Source organism: Engraulis encrasicolus, chromosome 21, assembly GCF_034702125.1.
Source record: "Engraulis encrasicolus isolate BLACKSEA-1 chromosome 21, IST_EnEncr_1.0, whole genome shotgun sequence".
Classification (NCBI taxonomy): Eukaryota; Metazoa; Chordata; class Actinopteri; order Clupeiformes; family Engraulidae; genus Engraulis; species Engraulis encrasicolus.
Window position 1 is genome coordinate 41,148,666 of NC_085877.1, and position 20,848 is coordinate 41,169,513.

Below are 20,848 nucleotides of genomic sequence, written 5' to 3' on the forward strand. Positions count from 1 at the left end.
ATGTAAGGCATTACACTACTTTCACATTACTTTAGGTGCTTTTGCCAAAACTGTAGGCCTAAATGTTGATCTGGCAATCTATTAGAGTACATCAAGCTCATGAGTCATGACTTTTCACCTCCCATTCAGGTGGTTTTGGCAGCATACGGACTAAAAAGTAAAAAACTACCATGTTCAGGAATAGCTTCTTTCTGACCCACCACACTGAATACCACTAAAATCCAGGTTACTCCCAACACTGCTTATAATTTACATGTTTAGTATACAAAGCAGCTACAATGTCTTTCACAGAATGAACAGTCGAGCAGAGTAGAGTAGAGTACAGTACAGTAACTTTATTGGTCCCCGAGAGGATATTCAGGTGTCAAGTAGCTTACAGAGACACACATAATGACCACATGGACATTTCAGGACACCTATGAGGTAGACAGTGGGTTACATTACAGTAAAGCAGGCAGTTTAGAGACTATGTACAGTCTCTATATACAGTCTCTCTCTCTCCCTCACTCACACACACACACACACACGATATTCACAATGCAGTGTGTCCACAAGCACAAGAATTTCGCAACAACCAAACTGTGTTACCTCAAACAAAATACTTTTGCGTAGGCTAATAGCCTATAGCCTAGTGTTACAAAATAGCGTAATATGCAACTGAGACACTAGCACATGCACAACAGCTTTACTTTAAATGTACCTCGGTAAGACAGACAACCTCAGTCTTATCATATTCACCAGACGTTTACATGTGCTCAAAACTGCCTCTTGAGTGATGTTGGAAAGTGAGATAAGGCTTCTAGCAATCGTCAGACAGTGAACCTAGATTAATGTAATGCTCGTAGAAAGCCACAGTATGGTTAACTTTGAAATGACATCAGACGCAATCCAAATGATTTTGCTTCTTGCTACGATGGGCACAATGAGGGGAACAGGTCCTACCCAGTGGTCAAGTTGTAAAATCAAACCAGGGGGGATGGTACGAGATGGATTGTGATGATTTCGGGTTTGGGTGTTTCTCCCCCGAGAAAATTTTAAATGTAGTTGTTTAAGATGCAATTGTAACACATTATATGAAGAGGGGGAGCCTGTTTTAAAGGGGAATGATTTTAGACCATTTTCATTGAGGGGTATGATTTAACACCATTTTCATTGTAGGAGGGATGATTTTAGACCAGTTTCATTGTAGGAGGGATGGCATCCCCACTCATCCAACTACAACTCAAGCCCTGTTCCTACCTGAGTTCAGCTAGCTTCTGTCCATGCTTTGTCTGCTGACATCTCACTCTGTGAAATTAAGGCCCGACCGATACATCGGCCCCACCGTTATATCGCAACCAATATTTAGCATTTTTGGGATATCGATATCGACCATTCTTTCATTAAATTTCCACCGATAAGTTTGTATAGCTTTCACAACCAATTTTGCAGCCGTTTTGTTCTGAATGCATCTTCTATTCTGCTCTCCACATTTTGCGTCCATGAGAGTTCATTATTATAACTAAATATTTGTATATATAAAAATAATTTATATTTTAATAAAAAATTATTATCAACAATATTTCTATATATCGGTTGCACATATCGATTATCGGCCTCCAGTTTCCATAAATATCGGTATCGATATCGGCCCTGAAAAAAAAAAAAACATATCGGCCGGGCCCTATGTGAACTTTTACAATTTCAATTAAGACATTAAATTAAAGTTAGGCTATTTTCTGCCATCACCCATGTCAGAACGAACAAACAAACCCCTCAATCCCTCCTCGCTACAGGCCTGGTATAGTATGTTTAATGTTACAGGGGTATAGTGTAACTAAAACATAAGTTCAGCCAATTTCAACATGCAGTTGTAATGCTCACACTACCCTGGACTTGTCAGTACCTCAGTTTTTTTTCAACCTTTTCTGAGATCCTGGTCATTTTAATAGGGGCAAGTGTTGTTTTACTTACAAAAATATCTATTTATTCCCAAAAAAAACATCCAGAAGGTTAAGCAACATCAGCAGACAACTAGCTAACGTTGATACCTTTTTGGGAAAATATTTGGAGTAGGCCTATGTTAAGAAAGTTTTTAATGTAAACAAAATCTGCCCCCATTAGAATAGTTGAGATCTCGGAAAGGGCTGAGCCGAAAAATGCAGCATCACCAGGTACTGACACGTCCAGGGTAGCGTGAGCAATACAACAGCATATTGAAATTGGCAGAACTGCTCCTTTAATGACAAGAGTTTCACACCTAGAGTTTTGTATCTCACACCCCCTCCACCTAATCCCCCTCTATGCAGCTGCAGAATGGATCATGGCCACTTTCACTCTGAGGACAGTGAGAAAAATTCTGTCATTCAAATTGAGTATCTTTTCATGACCATGTATGGTGCATTTCACACCTACACCCCATCCCCACTTAATCCACCACTATTAAGAGATTCTGTGTGCCACACCATGGCCATCAAAATGATGGACACTGCAAACAGTGCTCCCATTCAACGGAACGTTTAACCATCACCTTTCATTTTAATCAGTAGTTTTTTATGTTCCACATGTATCAATGTAAGTGCACACGTTTGGGATGGTGCATGTGTGTTCAATCTGAGTCTTGATCATGTATTCAAAATGGGTTTCAGTGTAAAGTGACAATAAAGCAGGTACCATAGTTAATAGAATTAGATGATATTTCACTAAAATAAGCATTTTAGTCATGTCCCCTAGTTTTCACTCATTCATGTTACTGTAACACATCGACACTCTGAATTTTTTGGGATTTACCCCAGTCATAAGCAAAGGTATGTTCCCTAATGATCTGGTCAATATATGGATTTCTATATTTCATTTTTCAGTAATGACGCTCAGCTTAATCAGACATTTTCAAAGACCGAGGTCAAATACTGTGTGCTGTACTGCATACTATACATTTAGAATGCTACAAACACTTAAGTCAAACACTTCTAGATTTGTTTGCCTTGATGATTAATGAGGGTGACGTATGCAGACTGAATTTATCATTGTTGGTCATATAAAATACAGAGGACATGACCTCTGTGTTCTCAATGGTAGTTACGGCCATGATGACGCTATGCCAGATAAGTTCTAACATATTTCTCTTGGGACAGTATAACTCTTGACTGGAGTTTCATTCTTAGAGTCTTACATTTCTCACCCATCACCCCACTATCACTTAATCCACCTCTATGGAGTGTCTGAATGCCAGGCCATGGCCATTCCCATGGACAATGCATACTGCTCGGCCATTCAGATGGAATTCCAATGTAAATAAGCCCATTCTTATACAGCTGCAGCTCATTGGTCAGGTTGGACACAGCTACATCTCATTGGTCAGAACTGGTTCCAGAAGCCCTGAGGGAGGGCCTCATCATATCACAAAGATACATAAATTGAGTGAAGAGATGTTCACAAATGAGACAGTGAGTGAAGGTGGTTTGTAGTCATCTTGAAGAAGAGATTTGAGGTTTTACTTCTATCTCAAGCAGTCATGACCATGAAGGAAATTAAAGAAGAAGACTTTGATGATTTTCTCCAAGAGTATTCAAGGCGAACCCAAGAGGATGATTCAACCAGCAAAGAAGAAATGAGTCCTGCAATAAAAATGGAAGAGGAGTCCAATGTTACAGGAAACAGTCATGATGGTATGACGTCTATCAGGAAAGTGTCAGAATCATCCAAACTGGTTACAAAAAAGAAGGAGATAAAAGAAGAAGACGTTGATTTTCTCCGAGAATATTTATGGCAACCACGACAGGATGATTCAACCAGCAAAACAACCTGCAAAGAAGAAATCAGCCCTGCAATGGACATTAAAGTGGAAGAGATGTCCAATGCTCCAGGAAACAGCCATAAGGGTTGGAAGTTTACCAGCAAGGTGTCAGAATCATCCCACCTGGTCACATACAAGAAGGAGATCAAAAGAGAGGACTTTGAAGTCTCCTTGCACAGTATGCAAGAGAATGATGAAACAAAGTCATCTTCTTTCAAAGAAGACAATTGTTCATCCATGGATGTGGAAGAGGAAATTGACCATAACCTGATCGAGAATCAGAACAATGGCATGTCCCCTACAAGTAAGTAAGTTTTACATCTGAAAATGGTAGAGGTGGTTGAGTATTCTCAATCCCCTTTAACCCTTGTACAATGTCCGTGTTTTTGTTAGATAGGTGTCTTTTTGATTGGGCATATAGAAAAATAATAATAAAAAACATCATAGCTCATATTCACCCTCGTTAATCATCATCATGCTTGTGAATTTCTGTGTGTATATGTCTTTGAGGGTGAGCGGTACAGTGAGAGAAAGACAAGGAGACAGCGAAGTGACTGATCTCAATCCATTCTCTTGGATTCAGCCACTATTGTACTTCTCATGTGAGGTTGCAACACTGAGCCACATAATTCACCCTCTTTCTTATCTACTCAACATGTGAACAGGATTGCATCAAAGAGTTTCGGAAATATTTATAGAAGTGCCCCCAAAAAGGACATGGGTCAAAACAGACAGACCTGAACACTAACCTAGTAAACTAACCCCATACTCCAGCGGCTAAAATATTTTTTGCCTTCGAGTGGGTCTAGCGCCAGACAATGCCTCATGCCCTGAAACTGGCAAACCAATCAGTGGTGTAGTCTATGTAGAATGCGATATACGGAGTATACCCTCTTCTAATATTCAGGGATTTCAGTATACCCACTGAAAATTGATTGATCCATTGTTTTGAATAGCACAATCATATACAGTATACCCACTTCAAAAAGTGCTCAAATATACAGTATACCCACCATAAAAAAGTAGACTACACCACCGAGATTAATCACAACGCCGAAGATTTGTCTTGATTCCTTTTGAATGCATAGCGGTCAGGTTTTTTGAGGGAGTGAGGACAAAGTGTTGGTCAATAGGCACAGACACACTTTGAAAAACAACGGGTAGTTCCCATCAACAATCTTTCAATGTCTCATTGATTGGGGCCAGACTTAATATTCACTAGCTTGCCAGGCTACCTGAACACCTTACAAGGGTTAATGTAGGCCTAGTCCTTAAACTTTCCTGATGCCCACATTGTCATTTTAAGGTGAAATATTTTATATTTCCTAATCACAATTGTCACCATTGGGATAAACCATTGCCATTTCTTAGGTATTGATTGACTAATTTGGTTGTATATACACATTTAGATATGTACATTGTAAAATAAATAAATACATGTGAACTGCTCATCAAACATAAATACACTTATGAGGTGAGTATTTCAAGCATAATGTGTTTTTTCTGTAACTGTATTCATTCAACCTGCTTTATTGTTTATTGTTCAACCTGCTATATTGTTTTCTTTTTTTTTAACCAGGTGCCCCTGCGGTCAACATGCATACTGGGAGGACACTTTTGTGCACCACATGTGGAAAGATGTTTAGTTATGCAGGATATTTAAGGAGACACCAGAGGCTTCATACTCATACTGGTGAAAAGACTTACCCTTGCAAAACATGTGGAAAATGTTTTAAAAGAAAATGTAATCTTCGGAGACACCTGAATATTCATACTGGAGAAAAGTCTTACCCATGTACAACATGTGGAAAGGCTTTCACAAAAAAAAGTGATCTCCAAAAACACCTGATGATTCACACTGGTGAAAAGCCTTTCCAATGTATAACATGTGGAAAATCCTTCAGAGAAGGAGGCACTTTAAGGAGACACCAGATGATTCATACAGGTCAAAAACCTTTTCCATGTATCACATGTGGAACAGCTTTTAGACAGGCAAGTGATTTAATAAAACACCAGAGGACTCACACTGGTGAAAAGCCTTACGTATGTGCCTGTGGAAAGGCCTTTGCACGGGCATTTGCTTTAAGGCTTCACCAAAGGACCCACACTGGAGAAAAGTCAATGTACCACTGAGTAGATTGGCCAGGTATGTGTAAGGAAAAAAATCAGTTGGAAAAGGTTTTTTGTTGGCTAACATTATTAGAATGCTTAACATGCTGTATCTAAAATGATTTCACTGCTATACCATGGAGGGAAAATGTGCAATTTCTTTCTTTCTTTTATTTAGACATCCTTAAGTACCATTGTGTGCGCTGACAGGACAATTGTCCAAAATATTTTTTTAAATTGCCCCATTACCTTTAAGACATACCTTCCGAAAGTAGCTAAATAATTCAACTGCTCTCAATTTAAAATAAAATGCAGGAATTCGGACCACCACTTAGAAACATTGTTTTAGACATCCTCTCATGAATTTAAGGATATATGTTTATTTTTTGAGAAGAAACATGTTGTATGTGACTCCATGTAAAATATGAATGTATTGCACTCTGTAAATATTTACCGCTATGGACTATATGAAAATTATTACTGCATATGGTGAAGTGACTGAGACAAGTAGATATAGTGAAAATATTTCCTTTTCTTGTGTTAGCCCATGGAACATGTTAGCAGTAGATGCTATTGTGCATATGCATATTTATATATCTCTGTCTGAGCCAATGTAACACCATGCTGAGAGGAGAATCTTTACTGTAAGGTGCTTCTCCTGTTGCTATTAAAGAATAATGGATGGAATTGTGTTTGTCTTATTTGCAATTGTGACAAAACATTGCTGAGATAGCAGGGGTTCCATTTAGCACCATTGCCCTTTGCAAATATCGGTTATCGGCCTCCCATTTCCATAAATATCGGTATCGATATCGGCCCTGAAAAATAACATATCGGACGGGCCCTATGTGAAATTATACAATTAAGACATTAGATTAAAGTTAGGCTATTGTCTGCCATCATCCATGTCAGAACTATCTAACAAACCCCTAAATCCCCCCTCACTATGGGCCTGGTATAGTATGCTTAATGTTACAGGGGGATAGTGTAACTAAAAGATAAGTTCAACCAATTTCAACATGCAGTTGTAATGCTCACACTATCCTGGACTTGTCAGTACCTCGGATTTTTTTTCAACCTTTTCTGAGATCCTGTTCATTTTAAGTGGTTCAAGTGTTATTCCCAAAAAACAGCCAAAAGGTTATGCAACATCAGCAGACAACTAGCTAACATTGATACCTTTTTGGGAAAATATTTGGAGTAGGCCTATGTTAAGAAAGTTTTTAATTTAAACAAAATCTGCCCCCATCACAATAGTTCAGATCTCAGAAAGGGTTTAGCCGAGAAATGCAGCATCACCAGGTACTGACACGTCCAGGGTAGCGTGAGCAATACAACAGCATATTGAAATTGGCAGAACTGCTCCTTTAATGACAAGAGTTTCACACCTAGAGTTTTGTATCTCACACCCCCTCCACCTAATCCCCCTCTATGCAGCTGCAAAATGGACCATGGCCACTTTCACTCTGAGGACAGTGAGAAAAATTCTGTCATTCAAATTGAGTATCTTCTCATCACCACATGTATGGTGCATTTCACACCTACACCCCATCCCCACTTAATCTACCACTATTAAGATACTGTGTGCCACACCATGGCAATCAAAATGGTGGACACTGCAAACAGTGCTCCCATTCAACTGAACGTTTCCCCATCACCTTTAATTTTACTCATTAGATTTTTTTATGTTCCACATGTATCAATGTTAGTGCACACGTTTGGGATGGTGCATGTACAGTATGTTCAATCTGAGTCTTGATCATGTAAGCAAAATGGGTTTCATTGTAAAGTTACAATAAAGCAGGTAACAAAGTTAATAGAATTAGATGATATTTCACTAAAATAGGCATTTTAGTCATGTCCCCTAGTTTTCACTCATTCATGTTACTGTAACACATCGACACTGGATATACGGGATTAACCCCAGTCATAAGCAAAGGTATGTTCCCTAATGATCTGGTCAATATATTAATTTGTATATTTCATTTTTCAATAATGACGCTCAGGGCCGTAATCAGACATCTTCAAAGACTGAGGTCAAATACTGTGTGCTGTACTGCATACTATGCATCAGTGGCGGTTTTGGGGGGTATGATGTTGGTAAGCACAAATTCTAACCAAGCCAAACTAGTGGGGTCTCCCCCAGATGAGATTTTTTTAAAAATAAAAACGCTCCTAAATTGTGAATTTTGACCTCTTCAGACAGCTCCCTAGGCTACTAAGTCATTCTACCACGTTGCATTTGACATCCTTCACTCCACGACTTGAAAATACAATCCAAATGTTCGCGTTGCATCTTACAGCAATGCATTGAACAGAAAAACACATCACTGACGGTCATCATTCCAGAAAGGGTTCTTATTCTTACTATGTAGAACTAATAGAAATTAGAAATAGAAATTAGAGTGGCCACCAGCATGCCGTTGCGACCAGGGTACACTCACTGTAGCCTACACGAGAGCTGCTAAAAACTTGCGTAGGCCTGCCGTTAACTTGAAAACAGGCTACGGGAAAGACAGACACCCTTCTGAACAATTGTGAAGTGAACCCATGTATGAGCGAGTGAACCCGTTCCCAAGCCGCAAGCTTTATCAACAACCAAACATGTTACAGCGGACAAATATAACCTTACCTTAAAATGCTGTCTTGACCGCAGAAATCCCAAACTTTCACTTAATCCACACGTTTTCGAAATTATTATCCCCGTTCCCGTTTGTAATCCATGTGATATCATAGCTAATCAAGAAAAGCATATTGTGCTGCCCTTTAGCTATTCTCTTCAACTAGGTGTGTGGTTCATGTAATCTGCATTATTCATTCGTTTCTTCTTGATATGTCCCAAAGTTCTACTCCATGATTTGTCCACATCCAAAACACAAACGTTTCTTGAAAACTTTGATTGCAGTTCAAATGTGTTGTCAGTCTTCGAGATTATCATAAAAGCAACTGGCTAAAGTAAAAAATGTAAACATCACGTCTGCCTGAGCTCTACTTCCTGAATCCAATGTAAACGTAAGGTGTCAGATCGAGTTATGATTCATCAACTCATCTGTCAATCATATTTTCCGGTGCGCTATTGGTATGAGCACAATCAAAATGTGCTTCAAAACGTGGCGGGGCATCGGCGGAAAGCCAATTAAAAAACAGATTCTCTGCCATTGACTCCAAGTCATTTAGAATTTGTGCTTCATTTGCTGTAGTAACGTGTTTCACCATCGCTGTTAAACAGTGTTTCTCGATAGCCACTGTGGTGTCGCTGTTTAACCAGTTTTCTAAGAAAGGGTTTAAATTCGGATGTCGCGTTTGTCGCTTTTATATTGGTAAGCCGTGCTTCAAGTGCTTACATTAAGAAACGCCTCTGCTATGCATTTAGAATACTTCAAACACTTAAGTCAAACACTTCTAGATTTCTTTGCATTAATCACTGCCTTGAGGATAAATGGGGGTGGCATATGCAGACTGAATTTAACATTGTTGGTCATATAAAATAAAGAGGACATGACCTCTGTGTCCTCAATGGTAGTTACGGCCATGATGGCGCTATGCCAGATAAGTTCTACCATATTTCTCTTGGGACACAACTCTTGACTGGAGTTTCATTCTTAGAGTCTTACATTTCTCACCCATCACCCCACCATCACTTAATCCACCTCTATGGAGCGTCTGAATGCCAGGCCATGGACATTCCAATGGACAGTGCAAACTGTTCGGTCATTCAGATGGAATTTCAATGCAAATAAGCCCATTCTTATGGCCCGCCTACAGCTGCAGCTCATTGGTCAAGTTGGACAAAGCTACATCTCATTGGTCAGAACTGGTTCCAGAAGCCCTGAGGGAGGGCCTCATCATATCACAAAGATACATAAATTGAGTGAAGAGATGTTCACAAATGGGACAGTGAGTGAAGGTGGTTTGTAGTCATCTTGAAGAAGATATTTGAGGGTTTACTTCTATCTCAAGTAGTCATGACTATGAAGGAGATTAAAGAAGAAGACTTTGATTATTTTCTCCAAGAGTATTCAAGGCGAACCCAAGAGGATGATTCAACCAGCAAAGAAGAGGTGAATCCTGCAATAAAAATGGAAGAGGAGTCCAATGTTACAGGAAACAGTCATGATGGTATGAAGTTTACCAGCAAGGTGTCAGAATCATCCCAACTGGTTACAATAAAGAAGGAGATCAAAGAAGAAGACGTTGATTTTCTTCAAGAGTATTTATGGCAACCACGACAGGATGATTCAACAAGCACAACAACCTGCAAAGAAGAAATCATCCCTGCAATGGACATTAAAGAGGAAGAGGAATCCAATGTTACAGGAAACAGTCATGATGGAATGAATTTTAGCAGCAAGGAGTCAGAATCATCCCAACTGGTCACATACGAGAAGGAGATCAAAAGAGAGGACTTTGAAGACTCTTCGCAGAGAACGCAAGAGAATGATGAAACAAAGTCATCTTTCTTTAAGGAAGACAATTTTTCATCCATGGATATTCGAGAGGAAATTCACCATAATCTGATCGATAATGGCCACAATGGCATGTCCCAAACAAGTAAGTAAGTTTTGTATCAGAAAATGGTAGAAGTGGTTGAGTATTCTCAGTCCCCTTTAACCCTTGTACAATGCCCGTGTTTTTGTTAGATAGGTGTCTTTTTGATTGGTCATCAAAATGTATTTTTGATAGGGCATATAGACAAATAATAATACAAAAAAATCATACCTCATATTCATTAATCATCATCATGCTTCTGAATTTCTGTGTATACATGTCTTTGAGGGTGAGCGGTACAGTGAGAGAAAGACAAGGAGACAGCGAAGTGGCTAATCTCAATCCACTCTCTTGGATTCAGCATCTATTGGGCTTCTAATGCAAGGTTGCAACACTAAGCCACATAATTCACCCTCGTTCTTGTCTTCTCAACATGTGAACAGGATTGTATCAAAGAGTTTCGGAAATATTTATAGAAGAGCCCCCAAAAAGGACATGGGTCAAAACAGACAGACCTGAACACTAACCTAGTAAACTAACCCCATCATCCAGCGGGCAAAATATTTTTTTGCCTGTGAGTGGATCTAGCGTCAGACAGTGCCTCATGCCCTTAAACTGGCAGACCGATCAATCACAATGCCGGAGATTTTTCTAGATTCCTTTTCAATGTATAGCGGACAGGTTTTTGAGGGAGTGAGGACGTGTTGGTCAATAGGCACAGAACCGTTTGAAAAACAACAGGTAGTTCCCATCGACAATCTTTCAATGTCTCATAGATTGGGGCCAGACTTAATATTCACATTTAATCTCACATTAGCCTTGGTCTCATTAGCCGCGCTTCAGCGGCCCGGGGCCGCCCGGGGCTCAGGAGAGTGGCCGGCTCGGAGCTGCCGGCCCGGGCCATTTTTTGCCTGATCGGACTCATAGCCGACCCCAGGCACATTCAGGTACACGCCTTGTTTGTGAAACGTCAGTCGGGCACAGCCCACTTTCGCCCCAAATCACAGAAGGACAACAACAGAACGACAAAGGAGGAGAATAAAATGGAGCAAACTCTGCTGGAGCAGGTCGCCGTTTGGCTCGTAGCCTACGGACAAAGACGACAAGAACTGCAAAGAAAATGGCTTGCCTTTCAAGAACAGTTTTATTACATGGCAAAGCTGTCGATTCAGAATGGGACGCAGCGCATGTTAAGAAGACAAAGACGCATGAAAATACGAGCAGCTCGACAACTGAGAGTGAACAGAAGGAGACGTGCGAACATGCCCAGTTAATCCCCCCAATCGCGCACAGAAGCATGAGCCCCGGACATAGCGAGACATGAATGTGCAGGTAATTGAATAAGTTACCATGTGAAAGGAGACCAAATCCCTGAGACATAGCACCTTCATCAGTTGCTATAGAAAATTATATCATAGCCCCGGACATAGCGACACACCCCCTCGTTGCGGCGTGCTGTCTATTCATTCATGTTATTTCCATCCATTTGACATTAAAGCCCTTGTGTAAATTTCAAACTGTGTTTGGCGATCAGTCTGAAACGTGCGATATAGCCTACCAGACCTTCGGCGATAATAGCGCAAAAGCTAAATAAGCCGACATAAATGTCATGTGTGAGTATTTGTGAGACACTTTTTATTGGTGTCCAGTGGAAAGCATGCCAAATCACGATAATGGCACAAGAGTTGGCGGCTAAAAGCAGAAAAAAGCCGACATGACTTAGCTATGACATCCCAAGTTTAAGTGTAGTGGTGCCCATGATCCGATAACAACAAAAAAGTTATGTTGACTAAATAACTTTAAAAACACAAACAGAAGTGCCAAGGTTGCATCCTATGAAATTATGCCATAAGAAAGCCAAACACCCCAAACTAATGCTTAACCATAATTTGCCCAGAATTTAGCGATAAGTCCCCCATGCAGCCACATTTTTACACAGAGGTTGACCCCGCCTCCGAGCCTCGGCGGTGCTTGCTGGCCCATCGAATTCGACGGGCCAGGGAAATCGGCCCTTAGCCCCACAACCTGGCCCGGCGGCCATCTTTAGCCCCTAGCCCCCTTTTGATGAGATCACCGTCAGCCCCCTTTTGTCCGGGCCAGCCCGGGGCTGGCCCTGCAATGAGACCAAGGCTATTTAGTCTGGCTTGCCAGGCTACCTGAATACCTTACACGGGTCAATGTAGGCCTAGTCCTTAAACTTCCCTGATGCCCACACATTGACATTTTAAGGTGAAATATTTTATATTTCCTAATCACAATTGTGACCATTGGGATAAACCATTGCTATTTCTTAGGTATTGATTGACTAATTCGGTTGTATATACACATTTAGATAAGTGCATTGTAAAAGAAGATAAATGTGAACTGCTCATCAAACATAAATACACTTATGAGGTGAGAATATGTCAAGCATATTTTTTTTTCTGTAACTGTATTCATTCAACCTGCTTTATTGTTTATTGTTCAACCTGCTGTATTGTTTTCTTTTTTAACCAGGTGCCCCTGCGGTCAACATGCATACTGGGAGGACACTTTTGTGCACCACATGTGGAAAGATGTTTAGTTATGCAGGACATTTAAGGAGACACCAGAGGCTTCATACTCATACTGGTGAAAAGAGTTACCCTTGTAAAACATGTGGGAAATGTTTTAAAACAAAAGATACTCTTCAGGCACACCTGAGGATTCATACTGGAGAAAAGTCTTTCCCATGTACAACATGTGGAAAGGCTTTCGTACAAAAAAGTTATCTCCAAAACCACCTGATGATTCACACTGGTGAAAAGCCTTTCCAATGTATAACATGTGGAAAATCCTTCAGAGAAGTAAGCACTTTAAGGAGACACCAGATGATTCATACAGGTCAAAAGCCTTTTCCATGTATCACATGTGGAAAAGCTTTTAGAATCGCAAGTAATTTAATAACACATCAGAGGACTCACACTGGTGAAAAGCCTTACGTATGTGCCACATGTGGAAAGGCCTTTACACGGGCAAGTCGTTTAAAGATTCACCAGAGTACCCACACTGGTGAAAGATCAATGTACCACTGAATAGATTGGGCAGATATGTGTAAAGAAAAAAAAGGTTTTTTTGGTAACATTATTAGAATGCTTAACATACTGTATGTACATGATTGCACTGCTATAATATGAAGGAAAAATGTGCAATTTCTTAAAAGGTTCTTTTTAATTTAAATATCCTTAAGTATTCTTGTGTGCTCTGACAAGACAATTGTGCTGAATACTTTATTATCTCATTACCTTTAAGACATAATTTCCAAAAACAACTAAACAAATGAGCTGATCTCAATTTAAAATAACATGCAGAAATGTAGACCACCACTTAGAAATATCCTGCCATGCATTTAAGGATACATGTTAATGTTTTGAGAAGAAACATGTTGTAATGTGACTCCATGTAAAAAATGAATGTATTGCACTACATGTTTAAAGAATTAAAGAATAATGGATGGAATTATGTTTGTCTTATTTGTAATTGTGACGAAGACTAATAATTCACTTCAAAACACGTTGCTGAGATAGCACTTACGTTTTCCTTTGCAAATCTACAGGCAGCATATGTGATTAAATAAACTTTTTTAATTGTAATGCAAAAAAAACTTCAGATATGTGTAAAAAAAAAATTGGAGGTTTTTTTGTCACAAAACCTGACGGTGGTGACATCTGATGGAGTTCACAAAAAACCATGTGTTTTACATGTTTTTGACAAGTTTTAACAATGTGCTTACAGTAAGTATCTACAATTATGTTTAATTGTTGAAGTAATTCACTTTAATACAGTAAACTTATTTCTTTACTTCTAATTCTGTATGGCACTGTTGACAAAACCAAGAAAGAGCCTATTTTATGGAAAATGTAAAACATGGGGAGCTTGCCAATACATTTCCGGCACAGCCAAGACTATGATAATACACCTCTATATTTTGGACTTGAACAAATTAAAACGTGTTTTTGCCACATTTTCAAGAATCAGTTAAGCCTACACAAATATTTTTGAAATAAGGAAAAAAAATGTTTGTTCTATTTAGACGTTTAGTAAGCATTGCATAACAGTACATATTTAAAAATTAGACCACATGGAACAGTATTAAAATAGAACAAAAGTGAATTTTCAACATTCAAAGGCATATATGTGAACAAAAAAATATACGTAATCACCTAAAAATTCCAGATACACGTGCAACCGAATCAATACAATTTTAATTGCTTTTAATTGTGTCTGACAGTGTTGACAAAAAACAAGGTGTAGTCTGAGAAAAAAACGATTTCTGGAAAAAAATACAAAATGGGGAGATTGGCCCTGTGCATTTCTGAAAAGCCAAGCCCTTAGTCTGCGAGGATATACCGTAATGTTTTGTTATTTACTTGGGTTTTTTCTTTCAACATTACAACCTGTTTTAGCTACTTTCTCAAGAATCAGTGATGTGTATATATAAAAATAATTTATATTTTAATAAAAATGTATTATCAACAATATTTCTATATATCGGTTGCACATATCGGTTATCGGCCTCCAGTTTCCATAAATATCGGTATCGATATCGGCCCTGAAAAAAAAAAACCATATCGGCCGGGCCCTATGTGAAATTATACAATTTAAATTAAGACATTAAATTAAAGTTAGGCTATTTTCTGCCATCACCCATGTCAGAACTATCTAACAAACCCCTCAATCCCCCCTCGCTACGGGCCTGGTATAGCAGGGGCGATTTCAGCTTATGATCTTTAGGTGGGCCGGGCCCCTGGTGCTGACAGTGGTACCTGACAGAAGTACCTGACAGAGTAAGCGTTTCATTTCTATTTCAGATTTGAGATTTTGTTTTCAAAAGGCTTTCAATTTTAAATAACAGTTCACTCAATGAAGGACTACCCACAAGTCATGGCATTACATTTCCCCACACGAAATCTAACTTACATTATCTACATAGGTAATCCTTGTGATTGGTAGCCTACTGTGTGTCATATATGCACTCTAATGGTTGGCATAGTTCTTATGTGATTCGGAGGAAAGAAAAAGAGAGAGGAAAATATTATAAAGTATAAAGTATTATACAGAGTAGATACAAAGCCAGATGACAATGAAGCTTTTTGTCAAAACGTGATAGCCTAGGCAGCTAGTTAGGGCAGCTCTACAGGTACAGTAATTTGAACAGGAAGCTTGTTTCATCATTTGGCAGCATAATGGCTAAATGCCATTTCACCTTGTATGGATTTTACCCTTGGCACAACAAGTAGAAAAGACAGTGAAGAACTAAGACTCTTAATTGGATGGTATTATTGTAGCATATCTGCAATATATTTAGGGCTAGGCCATTGAGTGACTTAAAAATAATCAGAAGAGTTTCATGGGCACTCCTTACACCACAAATCACAGTTCCAATCGGTAGCTCAATAGATAAATAGCCTATTCATCGTGGGTTTTTAAAATCTGACATCTCCTTCTCAAGCAAACATAAAAATAACAATGAAAACATCCCTGCCCAAAGTCATGCGATTATGGGAATCTCGCAACAAGGTGCGCGCTCCCTGTCACTAAATGGACAGTAGAAACGGGCACCAAAGTCACTCCTGCTCATTCCGAGCCAGTATGTTCCAATAAGAGCAAAGTAAGGTCCAACCTTCACACTTCCCAATCATTAAAATCAGTAGGCTAAGTGAGAAGTTGGAGAGCCCGCATTCTCACATCATAATTAGGCCTACAGCATCTACAACCTCATTTGGGCGAACCTCGACTATCAATGTAATGGTGACTCGCAGTATAATTTTCAGCCGAGATTTGCCCGCGGTTCGCTAGTCCAACGCAATTGCTGAAGCATGTTTCATTCCCTCGAGTCACAACTTCTAGCTAAACGCTGCCAGGCAGATATATAATGTTGACTGATTGTAGCGTAGGCTATTAGTAACAACCCATATTTAGCACTATGTCCTCATCATTTGTCCATTTGATTTTTTTCTGATACGTTTGCAAAAGAAATGGCATGGTTTCCACAGTAGGTTGATGCGCATTGTATTCCATCCGTATTTTGACTCCCCTTTCCGTTATCTTGCTACCTCAAGCTTTTGTGATTCTGACTGACTCACCTTGTCTTGCATGAAGTGGTCAACAGAGAGCCCGGCGAAAGTAAAATTGTGCGCACCACCTCACAAGATCTTACCCACCGCTACCTATGTTAAGCATATTTCCCGGATATCCACAACCTAATAGTGGACGTCTTCCATTGCAACACTTTTTTTTAACCAACGCTTACAAAATTATGTCAGTTATGATGACAATCAATGTTATCATAGTTCGCACATAGCACTGTAGCCTACACCACCTTATTGTGTGTAGTGTGTGCTCCATACCTTCTCATCACAAGAATATGCGCCGATTTGGGTTCTGCCTCGGCTGCATGATAAATCCAGAAACTACTTTCGCAAAATTCATAACTGAACACAACTCTGGCGGCAGGCAGTTGCATGAAGATGCAAACCAATCAGAAGAGGTGTAGCAGACTCGTCACAAGACCTTTCTTGAAGCTCATACACAGGGTTGCCAGACGGGGCAGTAGCAGCAGAATATTGCGCAGGGGCAAAGCGACTGCGCAATTGCATTCATTTCAAATTCTCAAATAATATTTTAAAAGGCTCCTGAGCTAGTGGGGCCGAGCCAAGTCACGGTGGGGCCGTGGCCCCACTAAAAATAGCCTAAACTCGCCCCTGTGGTATAGTATGTTTAATGTTACAGGGACATAGTGTAACTAAAGGATAAGTTCAGCCAATTTCAACATGCAGTTGTAATGCTCACACTACCTCAGATTTTTTTCAACCTTTTTTGAGATCCTGGTCATTTTAATGGGGGCAAGTGTTTGTTTACATTAAAAAACATCTTTATTTATTCCCAAAAAACACACAAAAGGTTATGCAGCATCAGAAGAGAACTAGCTAACGTTGATACCTTTTTGGGAAAATATTTGGAGTAGGCCTATGTTAAGAAAGTCTTTAATGTAAACAAAATCTGCCCCCATTAGAATAGCTCAGATCTCGGAAAGGGCTGAGACAACAAATGCAGCATCACCAGTTACTGACACGTCCAAGGTAGCGTGAGCAATACAACAGCATATTGAAATTGGCAGAACTGCTCCTTTAATGACAAGAGTTTCACACCTAGAGTTTTGTATCTCACACCCCCTCCACCTAATCCCCCTCTATGCAGCTGCAGAATGGATCATGGCCACTTGCACTCTGAGGACAGTGAGAAAAATTCTGTCATTCAAATTGAGTATCTTCTCATCACCACATGTATGGTGCATTTCACACCTACACCCCATCCCCACTTAATCCAACACTATTAAGATTCTGTGTGCCACACCATGGCCATCAAAATGGTGGACACTGCAAACAGTGCTGCCATTCAACTGAACGTTTTCCCCATCACCTTTAATTTTCAGTAGTTTTTTTATGTTCCACATGTATCAATGTTAGTGCACACGTTTGGGATGGTGCATGTATGTTCAATCTGAGTCTTGATCATGTATGCGAAGTCGGTTTCAGTGTAAAGTGACAATAGAGCACATACCATAGTTATTAGAATTAGATGATATGTCACTTAAAATAACCATTTTAGTCATGTCCCCTAGTTTTCACTCAGTCGTGTTACTGTAACACATCGCCACTCTGAAATGTTTGGGATTTACTCCAGTCATATATTCAACAGTCTGCCCTTCTGAAGGACATGGGAAGAGCAAAAGTATGTTCTCTGATGATCTTGTCAATATATCAATTTGTATATTTCATTTTTCAGTAATGAAGCTCAAGGCAGTAATCAGACATTTTCAAAGACCGAGGTCAAATACTGTTTGCTGTTCTGCATGCTATATATTTAGAATGCTTTAAACACATAAGTCAAACTCTTCTAGATTTGTTTGCATTAATCACTGCCTTGAGGATAAATGGGGGTGGCGTATGCAGACAGAATTTATCATTGTTGGTCATATAAAATACAGAGGACATGACCTCTGTGTCCTCAATGGTAGTTACGGCCATGATGACGCTATGCCAGATAAGTTCTACCATATTTCTTTTGGGACACAACTCTTGACTGGAGTTTCATTCTTAGAGTCTTACATTTCTCACCCATCACCCCACCATCACTTTATCCACCTCTATGGAGCGTCTGAATGCCAGGCCATGGCCATTCCCATGGACAGTGCAAACTGCTCGGTCATTCAGATGGAATTCCAATGCAAATAAGCCTATTATTATGGCCCGCCTACAGCTGCAGCTCATTGGTCAAGTTGGACAAAGCTACATCTCATTGGTCAGAACTGGTCAGAACAGACATTTTCAAGAAGGCATTTGAAGTTTTACTTCGAGGGTAGGTGGATCTTGGAGGACTTGGTCGAGCTCACATCAGCAGCTAGGATGGAATTTAAACCATCAAAGTCGAGGAGTCTAGTCCTGAAGCGTGGCCGGGTTCAAGACCGCTTCCGGTTCAAGATCGGCGAGGACATCATCCCCACAGTCTCGGAGAAGCCTGTTAAGAGCTTAGGAAGGTGGTACAGAGCCGACCTGAATGACAAGGTGAGCATAAAGGAGATGCTCAGCCAAGCGGAAGAATGGCTAAAAGCCCTTGAGAGGAGTGGCCCCAGGTCAAAAAAATGTGTACTTAAGTGTACTTTAAATATATTTAATTTTCTGAAAGTATATTTTAAGTACACTCTATTTATCAAGTACAGTACTTAAGTATGGTATTTAAAAATACACTTATAGTTTAGTGTATTTTAAATATATTTTAAAGTAATGTGCTTAGGTGTGGTATTGTTAATTATACTAGTAGTATATTCAATTTTAAGTCTATTTTAAGTACATTTGTATTTTAAAAGTAATGTGTTAACGTGTAGTATTATAAAATACACTATTAGTGTATTGTATTTAAATGAATTGTAAATACATTTGTATTTTTAAAGTAATGTGCTAAAGTGTGGTATTGTTAAATATACTATTAGTATATTCTATTTAAATGTATTTTAAGTACATTTGTATTTTAAAAGTAATGTGCTAAAGTGTAGCATTATAAAGTATACTATTAGTGTATTATATTTTAAGTGTATTTTAAGTATCTTTGTATTTTAAAAGTTATGTACTTAAGTGTAGTATTGTAAAATACACTATTAGTGTATTGCATTTAAATGTATTGTAAGTACATTTGTATTTTTAAAGTAATGTGCTTAAGTGTGGTACTGTTAAATATACTATTAGTATATTCCATTTTAAGTCTATTTTAAGTACATTTGTATTTTAAAAGTAATGTGTTAAAGTGTAGTATTATAAAATACACTATTAGTGTATTGTATTTAAATGTATTGTATTTGAAAACATACTATTAGTGTAGTATATTTTAAGTGTATTTTAAGTGTGTTGTATTTTAAAAGTAATGTGCTAAAGTTTGGTATTAGAAAGAATATTTGAAACGTACTTAAAGTTAAGTATGATTTTAGTATATTAAGTACACTTGTACAAAGTTTGATTTTAGTACCAAAAAGTCAACTTAAAATGTGTTAAAGCTCTACTTAATTATATTTCAAGTGTATTTAAGTATACTATAAGTTGTCCCAAAATAACACAACTTAAGTATGTACTTCTGCAGCATGCTATAAAGTGCTTTCTTATGACCTTGAAATAGATTTGTAGCATACTTCAAATAGTTACACTTAACCACATGTTAAAGTACACATTAAACATCTTTTAAAGTGAATTAGTAAGTATATTTAAAATGTACTTACAATTAAGTATGATTTTAGTATATTAAGTACACTTCTGCAAAGATTGATTTTAGTACCAAAAAGTCAGCTTAAAATGTGTTAAAGCTCTACTTAATCATACTTCAAATGTATTTAAGTATACTATAAGTTGTCCCAAAATAACATTCTTTAAATACACACTTTTGAAGTATATTTTAAATACAAAAATACATACTTATTAAGTATATTAAGTACACTTTTTTCACCTGGGTACTTTTTTTAACCATCATTTTAGTGTATTTTAACCTAGGCTTATTTATCCATTATGCTTTGTAACATTAAATAACCTTCCACCTTCCATTTTGTTAATGTATTTTCATGGTAAAAACACCATATTGAAGAGCACAAACAGATCTTAAAAAGGCATGTAAGGCCTTACCTATTAAACTTTTAAGCACAATACTGAAGTCTGTACTTAAGTTGTGTTATTAGTGTATTAAGTGCACTTTAAGTGTACTTTTTGGTGCACAAATTAAACATGTAAAAGTGTCTTTAATTTGATAAAAGCATACCACCACCAATGATTTCTAAGTATTATTATTAAGTATATAAAAGTATACTTAAAGTGTACTACTCAAGACTATTACTTCAAGAACGTAATTGTGCCTGTTGTAGAACAGGTAGTTGTGGTCTAGTGGTTAGAGTGCAGGTTTGTGGTTCTGTGAATCGTG

General features: G+C 38.5%; 1 protein-coding gene across 1 annotated transcript; it reads left to right on the forward strand.

Moving 5' to 3' along the window:
- The first annotated feature begins 3,427 nt into the window (after window positions 1-3,427).
- On the forward strand, window positions 3,428-6,551 carry LOC134437219 (zinc finger protein OZF-like). Its single transcript, XM_063186719.1, has 2 exons — window positions 3,428-4,079; window positions 5,355-6,551. Exons 1-2 carry the CDS (start codon window positions 3,494-3,496, stop codon window positions 5,906-5,908), a joined length of 1,140 nt encoding a protein of 379 aa, XP_063042789.1. The 5' UTR covers window positions 3,428-3,493; the 3' UTR covers window positions 5,909-6,551.
- Window positions 6,552-20,848: the final 14,297 nt, after the last annotated feature.